Genomic DNA, 18,287 nt, shown 5'->3' with positions numbered 1-18,287 from the left:
AATGAGCACCACCAGAACCACCAAAAGGAACGTCATCCACAACCCACAACCAAATCAGAACCACCAAAAGGAACTTCATCCACAACAAAATGTTTGCCAATTCCACCAATTCCAAGGAACTCTTCAGTGTCATTCAGGAATTCACCAACCCACGGAGCGAAGCCACAGACATCACCCCCTCCCAAGACCCCTGCAACAAGCTCGGAACTTACTTCCACCACAAGTTCAAAATCCTCTACTACAATTTTACGGACCATCCTCTAGACACCGCAACCTCCCTCCCACCACCCTCAGACAACAACCAACCGACCATCTCCAGTTGGACACCCCTCATGACCAAAGACACCGCCTCAGCCATGAAAGGCATCCACGTGAGGGCTCCCACCGACCCCTGCCCTCCTCACATCTACCACAGAGCCGCAGCTGCCATTGCCCCCAAACTGAAACACACCATCAACACCACCTTCGAAACATGGACCTTCGCGGACATCTGGAAACATGCAGAAATCAGGCCCCTACTCAAAAAGCCAACAGCAGACCCACCTACCTCAAAAACTACTGGCCCATGTCGCTCCTCCCCTTCGCAGCCAAAGTCGCAGAGAAACTGGTCAACAGAGGATTAACACGGTTCCTTGAACACAACTCCATCCTCGACCAGTCCCAATCCAGATTCCAAAAAAACCACAGCATGGAGACTGCCCTAATCGCCGCCACAGATAACTTCTGCACCCTCCTGGATCGAGGACACTCAGCAGCACTCATCCTACTCCACTTATCAGCAGCGTTCAACACCTTCTCTCACCGCACACTAGTCACCAGACTACACGCCTCCGGAATACAAGGAACAGTCCTGGATTGGATCCGATCGTTCATCACCGGAAATTGCCTGAGAATCAGGCTACCTCCCTTCCTCTCCGTCCCCACGGAAACCACATGCGGACTCCCACAAGGATCATCACTGAGCTCGACCCTCTGCAACATCTACATGGCCCCCCTAGCAACCATCGCACGAAAACATAGCCTTAGCTATGACACCCAGCTCATCCTCTCCCTCACCCAAGACCCCACCACCGCCAAACTCAATTTCCAGAAAGGAATGCAAGAAGTCGCTGACTGGATGACAAACAGCTGCCTTAAACTCAACGCCAAGAAGACAGAAGTCCGCATCCTTGGAACCACCCCTTCAGCATGGACAACACCTGGTGGCCAACCGCCCTCGGGAGCCCACCCACCCACCCCCGCAGACCACGCCAAGAACCTGGGTATCATCTTTGACTCATCCCTCACCATGAACCGACAGGCCAACGCATTCACATCCAGCTGATTCAACACCCTCTGCATACTCAACAAGAGCTTCAAATGGACCCCCGGAGTCAAGGAAGACAGTCACCCACGCACTCATCCCCAGCAGACTGGGCTATGGAAACTCACTCTATGCCGGCATCAACAAGTCCTTACCTCGCAAACTCCAGACCATACAGAACACTGCAGCCAGACTCATCCTTGGCATCGTCCGAAGAGAACACATTAGCCAACATCTTCGAAGACTCCACCGGCTCCCCATAGATAAAAGAATCACCTTCAAAATCCTCACCCACACCTAAAAATGCCTACACAACAATGGACCTGAATACCTCAACGACTGAGTCAACTTCCATGTACCCAAAAGAAGCCTCTGTTCCTCCAACCTCGCACTAGCTGAAAGCCCGCGCATCCACAGAGCCTGAGCAGGCAGAAGATCCTTTTCCCACATCGCGCCAAGACATGGAACGAGCTACCAGCAGACCTCACACGCGCCCCCTCCCTGAACACCTTCAGAAAGATCCTCAAGACCTGGCTCTTCGGCTAAGCAAAATCAGCACCCCCCCCCACCGCCTTGACACCCCCACAGGTGAGTAACACGCTTACAATTCCCCCCCTGATTGAGCATGCATTAATTTCAGTGACATAGACTTACAGGTTTTATTAACAGTTCAGCATGAGATCTTAACTACCTCAAAGATCTTATACCAATACTAGTACCACTTTGGACAAAGATCATCAACGCTTCCTTAGTCCAAGGGGTTATTCCGGATATTCTCAAATCAGGGCAAGTTTCCCCCATCCTGAAAAAAACTACGGCAGACCCCATAGACCTGAATAATTACAGACCAATTTCCAACATCGAAACTCTAGCGAAACTACTTGAAAAATGTGCTCTCAGCCAGCTAGACAACCACATCACCAACTTCCACCTACTCAATAAATTTCAATCTGGATTCCGTGCTGGGCATAGTACGGAGTCAGGCATGACCCACATTGTAGATGACGCTTTAAAAATACTTGATCAGAACGAAGCCTGCCTACTTATCTTTCTCGACTTATTGTCAGCTTTCGACACCGTAAAACATGAAAATCTCCTTGACCTCCTCCAACACAGAATGAGCTTATCAGGATCAGTTCTAAACTGGTTTAGCTCTTTCCTCAGCAATAGACCCCAAAGGTTCAAGGTCAACCAGTCCTTGTCCAAGACCATCCCAGTCACATTAGGAGTCCCACAGGGCTCCTCCCTATCACCCACTCTGTTCAACATATTCATGGAACCTCTCACCGAAATCCTCAACACATCTAATATCCTCTTTCACATGTATGCTGACGACACACAACTTTATTTAAAGATAAACTCACCGGACGACATCAAGGCTCTCAACTCAACCCTACAAAAAACCCATTTTTTGTAAACTGACAACCACCTCAAACTAAACTCCCTCAAAACCGAATTCCTACTAATTGCCCCCCTAACCAAACAGACATCATTCAAGAATGGCTTCAACAACTTTCAGCGCTTAATTGCCAACCTCTTTTAATCGACTCAGCAAAATCTCTGGGAGTAACTCTGGACAGCAACCTAAACATGCAAAAACATATCAGTGCTGCATTTAAAGGAGCAAACTTTCAGATACACACCCTAAGAAAACTAAAACCTTTCCTCCCAGCAACTGACTTCAAACTGGCAGTCCAAGCACTTGTTCTTCCTAGACTAGACTATGGTAGGGCAACACTTACTGGACTCCCTAGATTGTCAACTGCTCCGCTTAGAGCATCACTTAACTCAGAGGCCAGACTCATCACAGGTTCTAAAAGACATTGCCACATCTCTCCAGACTTCAAGACGCTCAATTGGCTACCCATCGAAGCAAGGATCCAACAAAAAATCGCCTGCTTGACACACAAAGCTCTACACCACAACACCCCGAGTTACCTGGCCCAGAAACTCGAGCTCTCCTGTGGGAACAGATCCTTTAGGAGCGCCAACAACCTCCTTCTGAAGCCTCAAAGATTTGCTAAGAAGAAAACGTATATTCGCGCCTTCTCTGGAATTGCTCCAAGGATTTGGAATGCATTACCCCCAGAAACCAGATGCAACCCATCATTTGTATCCTTCAAAAAAGAAGTAAAATCTCTACTCACGACGACATTCTCTTGAACTTTATTTCTGATTCCTGGAACATTCCAGCTGTAACATATGTCTTTATCTCGAACTTCTTTGTTTAGTTTGTACTATGCTTTGTTTGTCTAACTTCCCCACTTGTGAAGCGCTCTGATACCCGTAAGGGTCTTGTTCACGCTATACAAAACCTTTCAAATAAAAATTAAAATAAATGAATAACATCACCGATGTGTTGTGTGCATGGCCGAAGGTAAGTGTTGCCATTCTTGGAAGCATTTATTGGCCAATAACTCTAGTTCGGCAGCTGAGTAACATTGCATTGTTGGAATTATCTTTTGATAAAAAAGGGAAAATGGTGCTTGTGTTCTGTTGTACTATCAGGTTGCAAAAATATACCATCCATATCTACCTGAGAGGCATTTTCCTCCACAAGAGAAGGCTGCGTGGGGTCTGGATGTCGAAATACTGGGGCCGTGGTGCATCTCTCCTTAACTAAGTGAAAGATATCAGTGGTCACCTTCTTTCTATCCAATTTGGCAAAAAGAGAATGTTCTGTCTCAGGCTCTGAGGGAGTGTTATTACAACAATGAGTCTGACAGTAAAAGGATCCCATGTGACTGAATAAAGGCAGCAGTCAATAGCAGGATTGTGCAACTGAAACCAAGGAATTCTTAAAATAGCGCAGAAGGTGGTGTGTCAGTGAGGTCAAAGGTCAAAGTCTCAGTGTGCCTTTTCTCACATATGAAGGATAGCGGAGTAGTTTGGCATACAGTCAACCCAGAAGAGTGTTCTGAGACATCTACGGCTTTAACAGGCTCTGGTTCACTTTTTCTAAACCATGGAATATGTAAAGAAGTGGCCAAGGCTAGAGGTAAGAAATTTCATGTGGCCCTGGAATCTACAAGCATGGGTAAAACCTGCTTCTGTTGGTGTGCAGTGCAAAGGGTGAATAGTATTGTTAAATGTCGTTGTACTTTATCTGAGGTATTAACCGGATAAGTGGGTGTCAGTTCAAGAACCACACCCATGTCAACTAGGCACTCTAACTTTTTCAGCATTGTGTCAGAAGTCAAGGTGGTAGCCTACGGAATTCCCTTGGGTTTGGCAGGGCCTTCTCATGCAAAATGTCCTGCTACACCACAATACAAACACAGGTTTCATTACTTTCTTCGTTCTTTTTCCTCCTTGGTTAAAGGACTGTGCAAGCCCCCGATCTGCGTGGGTTCTGTGTTATCCTGATTTTTAGACTCGGAATCTTTCTGCTCAGATTGCACAAATAGCAGTCTAGGCTCCCCTCAGGGACATTCCATTAATCTGTGGTCAAGCTTGAGAACTAAGTTAATGACCTCTGAACAATCTGAGTGTAAATCTATAAATGTGTGCCAGGGAATCCTTTGAGTCATCCCTTAACCCCCTATAAAAGAGGGAAGTCCTATTTTCTTCAGGCCATTGGTTTTCAATAACTAGCTTACAAAAATCAGTAATGTAGATAAGGAGGTCCTTACTGTCCTGATGAAGGATCAGCAACTAATTTTCCCTGGCCTAGACACAAGTGTGCATAGCAAGGAGATGACTTGTCCCCACTTTAAACCCTTCAAAATCAGTTCAAACCAGGTAATTATTTTCAATGAGTGGAATAGCCCAACCAGCAACTGTACCCCTGAGATGGGACATGATAAAGGCTATTCTAACAGTATTAGAGGGAAAGGTTCCTGGATTACAAAGAAACTACAACTGATTTTAAAATGCATGAAATTGTGACTGTCCCCCAAAAATCGCATGAGCGGGGCCAAAGGCGCCGGTACTGGAGTGGTAACTGTGACATGAACAGGATTAGCGTTTTCGGTAGTGGAGCTGCTTGTTAGGTTTCCCAAATCGCTAAAGTGTGGAGGTTGTGGAACGGAACGTGTGCTCTTGGAAACCACCATAGTCCTCACCTCAAATGGCCATGGTGAGGGTGACACCTGACCAGTTCATCCTTAAGGCACTGATTTTCCTGTTGCAAGGACTGAACTTAATGCTATACAACCACTAGAGCCCTTTCTAGGTCTAAAACATTTGGGCTGTCCTCGAGCAGGGCCTGGCCCAGGCCCTGAACATCTCTCAGGTCATCCATGTCATCCAGGGGGTGAAAAAATGCAAGGCTTGGCCTTCTGTCAGACACTCACCTGGGTCCAACCAATGCAGGTCAAGGAACCGAAACCTTAGAGCCCACATTTCCCCTTGGGGGAAAAGGGAGTGAGGATAAAATATGAAAAGAGAGACTTGCGATACTGGATCTGCTCGGTGGCTGTGCGGCACTGCGTAACAGGATTTGCAACTTCTAAGACCTTTTGCATTTTCCACTGGACCAGAACATCTGGCTTTGCGATTACACAATACCCTGGAAATAGCAAGAGGAGGCAGTTACCATTAGTACACTAACCGGTCTCTACATGGAATGCATTAATTTCAATGACATAAACTTACATGTTTCATCAGCAGCTTGACATGAATATGTGACGTTGCAACGCATGTGTTTACAAAGCATGCCTTTACAACGCGTTTGTTACAACAACTGCGTTATTACAATGCAAACCGTTACATCGCAAGTCCTTACAACAACTTGCTGTAGGGGGCGTGCTGGACTTAGGAATAGTATTATTTACTATTCCTACTCCAGTTTGTGCAACAGCAGGGAAGGTGTTGGATTTAAAATCAAACACATTCCCTGGTCTTGCACGACCCCTACAGCAAATCATTGATACGACTTGCGATTTAATGGTACGCGTGGTAACAACACAGTCGTTGTAACAACCGCATTGTAAAGGAACCGCGTTGTGGAGACAGCATTGTAAACGCTGTTTCCCGCTTGATATGAGAGCAGAATAACCAAAATCACTGATAGGAGTGTGTCACTCCCAGGAATAAACTTGAAATACAGATTGCTGTTACTGGCACTCCCAGGGATAAACTCGGAGCAAAGGTTGGAGTTACTTGCACTCCCAAGTGTACACTCGGAAATCTAGTTGGAGTTACTTGCACTCCCAAGGATACACTTGGAGCAAAGGTTGGATTTACTTGCACTCCCAAGGATACAATCGGAACACAGGGTGGGGTAAAAGTGGAGAAGTGTGGCTCAATGGTTAGAGCGGCAGACCCTGATGCAGAGGTCTGGTCCGGGACCAGGGTTCAATACCTGCCTCGCGGGTCCTGGGCTCAATTTCCTCGGACCTGATAATTCTCGCCTCGGTGCCTATTCTAATCATGGGTCCCACTCTGCAACTCTGGGCAATAGCTTGCTTAATCTCCACAACGGCCCCAACAGCGCTGGGATGCCTGGCTTCACCTTGGGGATGCCCAGGAGTGGACATTTCACAGGGATAAAGCCAGAAAGGGTTCCTAAGCGGTATACGGACAGCGCCGGGACACCTCGGGTGAGGTAGCTGTGCGCTTTACAAATGCCCTCATTTCATTTCAAAGGATGGTGCATATATCAAAGACTCCTAAGTGCTTTCTCTTAGCACTACTGTTCATCAGAGGAACATAGAGCTAAGGTCTTTAATCCTTGTGCAGTGACAGTTCTAGAACAAAGGCTGTAGGAACGTTGCAGAGTATAAACACACAAGAAACGCTGGAGTGAATCACAAAGAGGACAGGGAGGAAAAGTCTATAGTCCTTGAAGACGGGGATACTCAGTCCTGGTTACTACTATAGGAGGTCTAGTGCGCACTAACTTGATAGCAAGTACTTAGCCTAGTTCTTCCACTTGACTGAAGTTTGAAGAAAATGTAGAGTCTTTGACTCAGGGAGTCGCCAGGGAGTCCGGAGCAACTGTGTAGGAGGAGAGAGTGAGGAGGAAGATGTCAAGGTAGCTGGTGCCACAAAGGTTCGGATGGACTTTAAGGAGACTGGAGCGCATCTCAGTTCCGTCAGGATTCTTCAGGTGAGCGGGTAGGGTGAAGCTTGTTCCGCAGGGAGTGAGGCAAAGCCAAAATTCAGGTTTGGGCAGGGTTTATATACCCTCTCGAAAGCTCAATTGATTTTGCTAGGTTGCGTGCGGAACATGGGGCACATGGTTATCTAGAAGGTTCTCGAGCCTTGGAGAAAACACGTGTTAGTACACTCTTTGAACTTACAGAATGACCAGGTGCAAATTGGGTGATCGGTACCAAATCACAAGAAACAAATGTATAATTTTCACTGGAATGTGCATAATGTAAAACAATACCAAGGCTCAAGTATCAGAGGGAGCAAGGCTTGCAATTGGCTCATAGGATGTTGGGGAAGCTTGCAGGGATTCAAGCACAATGGGATTAAACATGCTGGGGAAGCATCAATCATGAGGGTACTGGGGGAACATCAGTTATGAGGGTGTTGGAGAAACATCAGTCATGAGGATGCTGGGGAAACATCAGTCATGAAGGTGTTGGGGGAACATCAGTTATGAGGGTGCTGGGAAAACATCAGTCATGAGGTTACTGGGGGAACATCGGTCATGAGGATGCTGGGGAAACATCAGTCATGAGGATGCTGGGGAAACATCAGTCATGAGGGTACTGGGGGGACATCGGTCATGAGGATGCTGGGGAAACATCAGTCATGAGGGTACTGGGGGGACATCGGTCATGAGGATGCTGGGGAAACATCAGTCATGAGGGTGCTGGGGAAACATCAGTCATGAGGGTACTGGGGGAACATCAGTCATGAGGATGCTGGGGAAACATCAGTCATGAGGGTGCTGGGGAAACATCAGTCATGAGGGTACTGGGGGAACATCGGTCATGAGGATGCTGGGGAAACATCAGTCATGAGTGCCATAAAACGCCATAGGAATAAAGCAACATGAGCCCTGTACACTAGACCACTATGTAGGGCCGTAGGAAGGGGTTGTGACAGAGGGAACAAAAGGGGATTGTGACAGAAGCCAAGCAAGAGAACTTTATTCAACATCCATCTGCACAGGAAGTGACACCTATACATTAGCCATCATCCATCTATAAAGAGTGTGACATCAGTGAATTCCCATCATCCATCTGCACATTAAATGACTACCTGTTTTCCCACTAAAACCAGCTTTAAAGGAAGAAGCCACGAAAGTGGATTTTATTTCCCATCATATTTCCCATCATCAACCTGCCTTCTCAGTACTTCAGCCAAATCTTCAGGTAATCCCATTGCCCTGACTTCTGCAGCAATTGTGGACATGAATATGGACTTTGCCTACTTGGGTCCATTAAAACCTAGAAGGGCCTTGGGTCAGAAACCTTGCTCTAGTGAAACTTACAAGGTAATATCAAATCGTGTGCCTCACCCAGTCGCCAATCCCAACATCACATCTAGATGTAGATGGGTGGGGGCAACAGCACAATTGCAAGCCAGCACTGGGGGCGAGACAAAGCAGCAACCTGTAAAATGGCGGCGCGCTGAGTTGCTCTTGCACCAGAGTGTTTGGGACGCTGTAAGTGAGTGTCTGCGGAGGCAAAGACGGAAATATCGGCTGCCCTCCGGCGCCAAGAGGAGTAATCTAACAGATTGGACACTGATGGGAGTAACCGAGTGCTAGATCAAAGCGGTGAAAACTGTCTGTAATACGCCTTTGGAGTCCTAGTAATCACTCATAATGGGCTAATACAGGCTGCCGCCCACACGATGCAACGAGTGACCTGCTGCACCAATTGCGTGATCCTACTAGCCTTTCAAAATGGTGCCAAAGCCTAGATCTGACGACTTCTAAGCCCCTCAAGATGGACGTATTGCCATTCGAATAACAGCACCTCTTTTCCCTTGAATTTTAAACTGCTCCCTTCCTTAGCCTGGAGCTCCACCTTGTGGCCTGTTTTTAACAATGCTCCCACCTTGAAAATCTGTGCTGATTGATGACCCGATGTTTTTGATCCTGAACCTAGCGATCCTCTCCTTCTATAGCCTTGCAGGGATTGATTGTTTGCTTTGCTAGGGTTATTTCAACATTGCTTTATTATAACTCCCTCCAAGTGTAGCTGTGCTGTAATTGTTTGCTTTGCTGGACAGTGTCATTCCCCCCCGTTTTTCTTTTGCTACTATTGCCTAGTCTCCTTTGCCTTTTCTATCCCGACTACCCTGTTTCCTACTTGCTTATATTATTTACCTTGTCCTTTTGTTGTTTACCATCTAGTACCTCTGTTTATTGCACCTTGAGATCCCTAGTCTATGCTTCATATATTGATTTGGAATTTTATTCTCTCTTTTTGCTTAGGTCTAGGTTTCTTACTTTGTTCACAAGCAATCATGTAAAGCAGTATTGCTGATTGTCTACGGCAGGCCCTACAAAATTGTTCGACAAATCTAATGCACGTCCGATAACTTTTGCCTTCTACCTCTCAACTACTGACTCTCCCACTACCTCCTAACTCCGTCTGACTACCGCTTCCTTCGTACCTATTTACATGACTCATATTCTCATGTCTCTGGCCCCTTTCTCTCATATCATCTTACCCTTACCCAACACCGCGTCCTTCCACTCCTCCCTTTCCACGTCTCTCCCTCCTCAGATTCAACACACTGCCCTCCCTTGACTTCTCACATGACTATCTGATTTACCTCTCTCTCTTTGCCCAATATGCCTCCTCTCAATTTCCCTTCCCCCACCCAGGACCTTTCTCTATCTAAACATGGTCCCAACAATACAGCCCCCAGGCAGGAGATACGTGCCTCTGTCTGTTCAAACCTTATGCACCTTATGCAACCTTCCCCCCTCTCCGCTCCTACTCTTTCCAGCTTCTGTCCTCTGTCCTCAGCCCTCACATGCCCTTGCCCTTTGTTCCCCACCCTGTTTTTCTGTGAATCTTAGACAGACTTCCTTTCGTCTCTATGGTTGTCCCTTCCCTTATCCTCACTCCCTCTCCTCCCCTACCCCCACTACTTTCTCTCGCCTTTCACTCCTTCCCTAATTTGTATTGCTGATTATTTTATTTAAGGTTTACTTGTTCATCTTCTTCTAGTATATTGTTGAAGCACATTGTCGACTTCCTGTTGTCTCTCCTATTGTCTCCTACCGCATCCTCCCTTTATTTATGTCTCTCCCTCCCTCCCTCCTCTCTCAATGTTTTGAGACTGAACTATTTTGTCTGATGCCCGATGGAGCTACTTGGTTTAGCTATAGGGGAGATGGGCCTTGGATTCCCTCCTTGCTCGTCACCTACCCAGTCGGTCTCTAGGCAGACTTATTTTCATCTCTCCTTATTGTCTCTTCCCTAGCTCCTATCCTCTCTCCCCTGAATCTCTCCCCTTGCCTGCTACTCTGCCTACCCCCTGTCCTTTGTGCCCTTTGACTAAGCACTCCTTCTCCCCTTGTTGGGGAAAGATCCAATATTTATACTCTGGAGTCTCAGCGAACCCGCTGAGTGAGTCCACTGCGCCAAGGGAGCCACTCACACTTGAGGTATGGTATGGCACCCCTTGCCAAAGCACTCCTTCTCCCCTTTTTGGGGAAGGATCCAGTATGTAGGCCTTGGAGTCTCAGAGACCTCTCTGAGAGAGTCCACTGCGTAAAGGGAGCCTCTCGCAATAGAGATAGGGAAGGGATACCACTTCCCCTGGGATCACAGCTTACTGGACTTTGGACGTTGCCTTGACTCCTCTACCGTTTTTTTCCCCCGTCACCTTTCCCTTCCTCTCCCCATGCTGTGATTCTCACCCTCCCCTCCTCTTTCCCACCTTCATTATCTGTCTACTTCCCCTACACCAACTCCCCCCTGAATCTTTCACCTGCCTTCTTTTCCCCTTACATATTTGTGCTTATTGTTTATCTCGACCTTACAAGTAACTATGTGCCATGCTCTAAGAACTGTGTAACCTTTGTAACGATGTAACCTGTAACTATGATCTGATGCTCATGTAAAGTGCTCTGATACCTCCGGGTCTAGCCAGCGCTATATAAAACTTTTAAAATAAAATAAAATAAAATAAATGACCCAGACTCGCACATAGCATAAGACTAACATGTAGACTCAACCTCATATGCATTCCACTAGCTACCACACACCATCAAACTACAGAAGAACCATTGGAACTAATGCTCATTAAGTCTTGTTCTGCAGTACTCCACACACCTTACATTGGAGATCACATCACCAATCACAAGCTTGACACCCTCTTTATTACATAAACATGGTTCACGCCCATATCTTCGCACGTCATAGACATCCTTCTTCCCACAGACTGCAGTATCCATTGTGTAGACTGCACATTAAGGGAAAAGGCCTCATTTGTCATCCATAAGTCCTGCTGGTGCTGCACTCAAGGCAAGCCAGGATCACTCCGTGGAGCTACTGATATGCCATTTCCCACTTTCTACAACTCAGACTGCCACCTCTGATCTCAGTTACAGGCCTCCCTGAAAGAACAAGTACTTTATTGATAAATTCTGCTCCCTCTTTGGACAACCTCTTACCCCTACTTAGCTCCATGAATGACTCCTTCACTCAAGGCATCTTCCCAGGAGCTCTAACAATAGGCTAGATCCTTCCATGTCCAAGGAAATCTACCTTACACCCTGATGACCTTGCCAAATACTGGCAAGCATCTGGAACAACATCCCTGTATTCACAAGGACCGCCCCAACGCTGCTCCAATTTGGGAAAGAGTTGAAGACTCACTTCTTTAAAGAACACTACATCACAATGCATTAACCATCAGCACCCCAGATTCCTCTCCCAATACTCATTGACTTTATGCTTATCTTTAACCATGAACAGCGCTCCACTGCCTTTTGGCTAGGTTTGTGCTATAGAAATAGCATAAACATTCATTCAGTGGTCCAATGGATTCCCTCGCTAAAAGAAAGACAAAAATATCATCGCTGTAAGAGGATTCAGCAGGGTACATGGAAGGATGACATTCTCAGAACACAAGAGATGGACAAGTCATTCTTGGTCTCATGGTGTTTTAGTTGCTAAAATGTTTTACTGCATTCATGCCCAGGACTAATGCTGTTTCTGAATACTTTAAATTCTCTGAAACATGTGCTTGGTATGCACTTTAGCTAGCATACATGCACCAAAAACATAATGAATGTTGCCTGGTTTTCAAATTTCTATTTGTATTTTTCCACATGAAAACCATCAGCCAATGTGTTAAATCCCCTTATTCAAGAGACTTCTTCAGGGCTAACTCACTAAAATGTAAACATTGTTGGAAGAACTGTTTTATTTGAAATACTATCCAATAATTCTAGCAGAATGTTTCCAATCCTGTACAGGTACGCCTGGGTATTATTTGACTGCACACTTCTTTCTGTTTTTTGCATTTACTGTCTCCATAGAATCTTTCTATATTGCATTTCAATACACATTGTGATTGACTACCACAGGACCATGCCAATCTCACTCAATTTGGTGTTCTGAGGATCACCTTACCTTGAGGTACATTTTATGGGTACCTTCATCAGGAAGCAATGAACAAATAGGACAGAGTCAATGAGAATTATTGGATTGGTAGTCTATGTATCCTAGAGGCAAATGTGCCTTCCTTGAAGGGTGCATGTTTGCTGATTGCTGTATGTAGGATGCTTTGGTTATTGTATTTGGGGGTGTGAGGGGTGCTTCATTCTTGTCACTGCAAGCTTGAGCTCTTCATAAGTGTGCTTATATCACTGATGAGTGAAAGACTGAAGAGTTACTAAATAGCTCCGCCAGCTACGTTCTTTGGGATTACAAATAGTACATATTTTTAAAACCATTGTGTGTGCCTTTTCTATGCTGTAATTGGTAGGTATTACCGGGTACAAACAAACTAGATCTAGAATGAGTGTAATGCAAACAAATAACTTTATTCATTTGTCCATTCTAAATTGGCAAGTAAAATTTGATTTGGTTGGGCCGCCATTCGTTGATGACAAACAAGTTCACATAATTTCTCCCAAGCTAGTAGCCAGAAGTATGGTTTGTTTCTTGGAATTACTCATAGATGGCTGATTCTGAACTTTAAGGACAGTCTAGTTTGTATTTACATTGCATGTCATGTACCCACTTCCTTTGTTTAGCATGTCCACAAACTTTATTGTGAACATCTACTGTTGATGCATTCTTTGTATTATTGTGCAACTCTTATTTATTCCTATTTACCTGTACATTAAATGCTTTTAAAAAGTGGCTTTTGGGGGCTGCGATGATGCAATGATGTAACCAGTCTTGGTTTCTCTGCTATGATTTTATTTTTATATTTTACCTTTAGCTGTATATGTCTCTTTCTCAGTTTAATTTTTCTAACTCAATTCTTGTGTCTGCCTACAGGAATTATTGGCTATTACGTTTTTAAGAAAGAAATTCCAGCGCTGCTCGCACAGCCAGAGCCAGTCACTGGCCAAGCTACACAGATCATGGCAAATCCATACACAGTCCAACCAGGAGCCGTCCAGCAATACCCAGTTCAACCAGGAGTGATCCAACTTTACCCAAGACCACCTGTGCCCAATCAACCGTATCCAGGATCAACAGAGGGGTTTGTGCCATATCACGAAGCACCTCCTGCCTATGCGCCGCAACCAGACTTGGCCTTACCCTACCCACAGTACCCAGTACAGGCAGCCTTTCCACCTCAACCAGAAAAGCGTTTCTAATTGTTTATAATAACTTTGTATACAGTACTTTGGATCATTCAACTTGACTTTAAGGAAGGCAAATTTCCATTGGCTGCATCAAGCCACAAGCCAGAAAGCATTTTCTGAAAAACAGTCCATTATTATGGTGGCTCATGTTCAATAATCGATTTCATCATCTAGGAGGATGCCCTTTTTGGGTTGCTGCAAAAATCAGTCTTCCCTAATGCCTCCCACCTCCTCATCGAGTAAGATCTCCAACCTAATAAAAACATACCACAGATACTGCAGGTTAGACAGAAGAGATCATACCCAATGTCAAGCAACACTTTTAGGAAAGGATAATAACCCCAAAATGTAGTTGAATCCAGATGTTTTTGGAGAGGCCGCAGTTTGGGTTTAAAGCCTTATGTGTCATATACGGAGAACAGCACTCATGATAGCGAATGATGTCATGTGCGTCGTATGAAGGCAATGAGGTGCCTGCCTACTGATTTATAGTTAGTACAAGTACACTCTCTGCAGCTATTGTACATGGTATACAAAGGGGCATCCCTTTGCATGTTGCCCAAAGTGCATGGGAATTTCCATTTGAAAAAGCATCTTCAATGTTGTGACTGGTAGCTCTGGTAGATCACAGATTATTCAGAGTGACATCTGAAAGACAAAAATATTTGTGTTCAGTCTGTTCTCATTTGAATTTACCTACATGATTTAACAATGAAAGAAGAGTTCAATGTCTTACTTGTCATTGGATGTCTTTGTAGACTCTTGTCTCTCACAGAAGGTTTCTCTCAGTAGAAAGGGCAAAAGTGGCAAATAGCAAATTTATTTGCTGTGCAAGACAAAGTATTTTATTATCTCTCAAAAATTAAGAATAATGGCTTAATGTTTCTTTTCAATCACAATTTCTATTTATTTGCTGCTCCACGTTTTCTATTTTGGCTTCCCTGCACTGGTCTACCATCAGCCAAACTGTCCTTCAATCAATAAGTGCCACACATATGACCGTTCTTCCCTATCGGACATCCCCATCGTCATTCTGTCCTATTTACAGGTATTGTACTACTTCAGGGGTCATGTAGTCTTTTATTTTTATTTCACTGGGAGGATCTCAAATGAGAAATTAAGGATGCTCATTCAGTGAACTCTGGTGGTGGAATTCACTTACAGCCATATTTTGTACTTGTGAAAACTCATGTTTCTTTTGTTTTGTGGAAATTATTTTTTAATAAACACTAAATCTACTGATCTGCGGCACTTCAGTTCAGATAATATATAAATGAATTCAGTTGTTGTACTTTTTTTTTATTAGAGGGATGCAAAATTATGAAAAAATGTGCCCGCAAAAGTCTTGGGGGAAGAGGTTTGCCTAACCATATATATTTTTTTTTAAAAACATTCTTCGATCAGTAGGAGGCTTTTCTGGGTTTTTCCATGACAAAAACACAGTCTGAGTTCATCTAAGTGGCGTTCTGCATCTTTGCACAGTCCTGTTTCCTCTCTTGTTACAACCACTGCTATTCTATAATCTGCCCAAAAATTTCAGTTTAACTTGTGGACCACTTCTCCCCAAAAATATTCTGTGAGGCAACACAGTCATTTTGTATCTTCATCGCTACATGCATTTATATTTCAAAAAGGCATCAGCACAGCCAGTTGGTGTGTTGTTGGCTGCTTGCTGCTTGACTGTGCCTATTTTTGATGTCTTTACAAGGTTTTATTACAAAAACAGTCAAAATAAATGGCTGACCATGTATGCACACATGTAGATGCATAGGTGTCCTTTTAAAGTTTTGGGAAATAAAATTCTGCAACCCTAATAAAGAAATAAAGTGATTGTTAATAAATATAACAAGACTAAAATGACAAAAATCCAATGTGTAGAACTGGAGATATCGAATTTTACAGTTTTTAGAGAAATCAGCACGAAAGTTCACAAAGTGCCAACTGTGTGAAATCTAGTTGCACCAGACCTGGACTATCACAAGTTCAGGCTGACCACGATGGATCGTGTGCTTATCACACAGACCCAGTTATGCCCACTGAACAAAGTACCTTAAGTCCTGGTTGCGGAGCATTGTGATGGTCCATGTCAAGAATGCGGTCCATGGCAGAAACAACGTGTTAGTTCCAAGATGCAATAAGGCTGCTGTGCAAGGTTCTGTTGCATTGTTCAAGAGAAAACACGGTAACTGTTTCTGTTTGAGCGCACAGCGTGTAAAGGAATATCACAATGCAATTGAGTAAAGGTGGTGCTCGAAATCTGTACATAAAGAATGGCTATCAAGACATAGAGGCTTTCATAAATGTGGAAAATGTTCATCTTGCAGAAGGGCAAAAAGAAAAGTGGTTAGCTTCAACTATAATGGTATTGGTGATAACAATATTGACATGTTCATTAACTGTGACACAACTTTTGTTGTTTATGTTATTGTTTGCGACTGTGGTATGATTTATGTTGGGAGCACCAAGAGGAGGCTCAAAGACAGGATGTCGGAGCATTTCAGAGCAATCAAACAAGGAGATACTCGCTACCCAACCGCAGCGCACTTGATTAGAAACTCGCAGGATAAAACTAAACATACCTTTACCTATCATGGTATAGATCATGTTGATTCAGATCCTCGTTGAGGTAATAGGATCCTTTCTCTTAGGAGGAAGGAAGTAACCTGGTTAATCAAACTTAAAGCAGTAGAAAAGGGTCTTAATGTAGATCACAAATATGAATTTTTCTTAGGGAATGAATAACTTTCTGAACTGTTTGAATTTATGAGATGACTGTACCTACTGTAATGGCTTTTAACTAACAATGTTTTTCTTATGATACATGCAAATTGAATGAGAATACTATAATGTATATCTATGATAATATTCATATATGTTTTCACTACACATGTATCTCAATGATCTAGCACAATGAGCATTTATCTATTAACTCTCCACTTCCCAATTCCTACTCTCTGCATTCTTGCAAATATTCCATTAACTTAATTTCATGCGACTTAAGTGCAGGATAGACTACTAGTATTCCTCGCCACACCCAATTCCTTAAATCAATAAGATGAAGAATAGAGAAGATCTTACTATCTCTACTTAGCAAATATTCAACGAAAATATAGGATTGAAAGATCCCATCCTGTTCCCGTTATGACAAAAATATCTAAAATTTCATCAATGGAACTCTTAAAATTCATTAGAATATCCCCGCGCAGATTCGAAACTATTGAGAGTTATATTCTCTTATAATTAGAATGTTAAAAGTACAACAATATGGTTTCGGAATCTATATTGAGTATCATATCTCAATATACTACAATGACTGCAACGAGTTACCATGATAAGATGGCGACTCTTTTTAGCGGCGCTGTTTACTATTTGACTCGTTGATCTATCGGCGATGTCTACTATTTGATTTGCCGAGTACGATGGACCCCAGACTATTAAAACCTACATGGTACTGAATTGCCCTTGTTTTAAAAATCGATTTACAGCGTGGTAATGATTATTGGTATATGGTACCCTGATATTGTGGCCCATCATATGAGAGAACACCATAAAATAAATAGGTAAGATAAATGATTAGTAGAAACCAGACTTAACATCTACTATAGGGCACGATTAAAGATTACATATCGTGATTATAAATTACAGATATATTAGTTGTGTTAACTGATGCATGTGTGTAAAAATAGTATACGATAATCTTAAATCAGAGTACTGAAGTTCTATTAATATCACGACTATCCCCTTTCAGCTTAGAACACAGTCCATGTGATACTATGCTCATACCGATCGTCACAGATATTTATGAATTTGGAACTATACTTTACAAACAGAATTGAGTGTCGTGGAGGCATATAGGTATGAAGTCTTGTTATTTGGTCGCTACTGTTACTCTGTTTTTGATCCACTTAAATTGACAATGTGCAATAGACTTAACATGAATTAAGTAGGTGGAGGCTACTTTTCCCACCCTATAATAATAATAATATCACATATTGGTGATTCAAGCTACTACTTGGTGAAAAGCTTAATACTATGATTCAATTCTTTACTTGGGCACGATTACTTTTCTGGGATTTACTCCCTTTTGACCTTTTGTTTGCAATGTTTTGCCATGAATTATGATGGTTTAAAATGTAATGGTCGCTATACTTTGTTTGGGTTGCAGCCCTGAGGAAGTCTTGGGTCATATATGACCAGACGAAACACGTGTTGGCTGCATGTGAATTGAAGAATATATTCAAGAATGATTTCCATGAAGATGTGAATTGAAACACTTCAAGAACAGAAAAT

The 18,287-nt window shown here is 43.6% G+C and overlaps 1 protein-coding gene across 1 annotated transcript in view; it reads left to right on the top strand.

Moving 5' to 3' along the window:
- LOC144770719 (lens fiber membrane intrinsic protein-like) overlaps positions 1-15,823 on the top strand; it is a 177,575-nt gene extending 161,752 nt beyond the window's left edge. Inside the window, exon 5 of the mRNA XM_078655451.1 lies at positions 13,684-15,823. Within this exon, the coding sequence (XP_078511577.1) occupies positions 13,684-14,009 (326 nt within the window). The 3' untranslated portion in view covers positions 14,010-15,823. The remainder of the gene's footprint in view (positions 1-13,683) is intronic.
- Positions 15,824-18,287: the final 2,464 nt, after the last annotated feature.

The sequence above is a fragment of the Lissotriton helveticus genome, chromosome 7, assembly GCF_964261635.1.
Source record: "Lissotriton helveticus chromosome 7, aLisHel1.1, whole genome shotgun sequence".
Lineage (NCBI taxonomy): Eukaryota > Metazoa > Chordata > Amphibia > Caudata > Salamandridae > Lissotriton > Lissotriton helveticus.
This window is presented reverse-complemented; position numbering and strand designations above follow the sequence as displayed.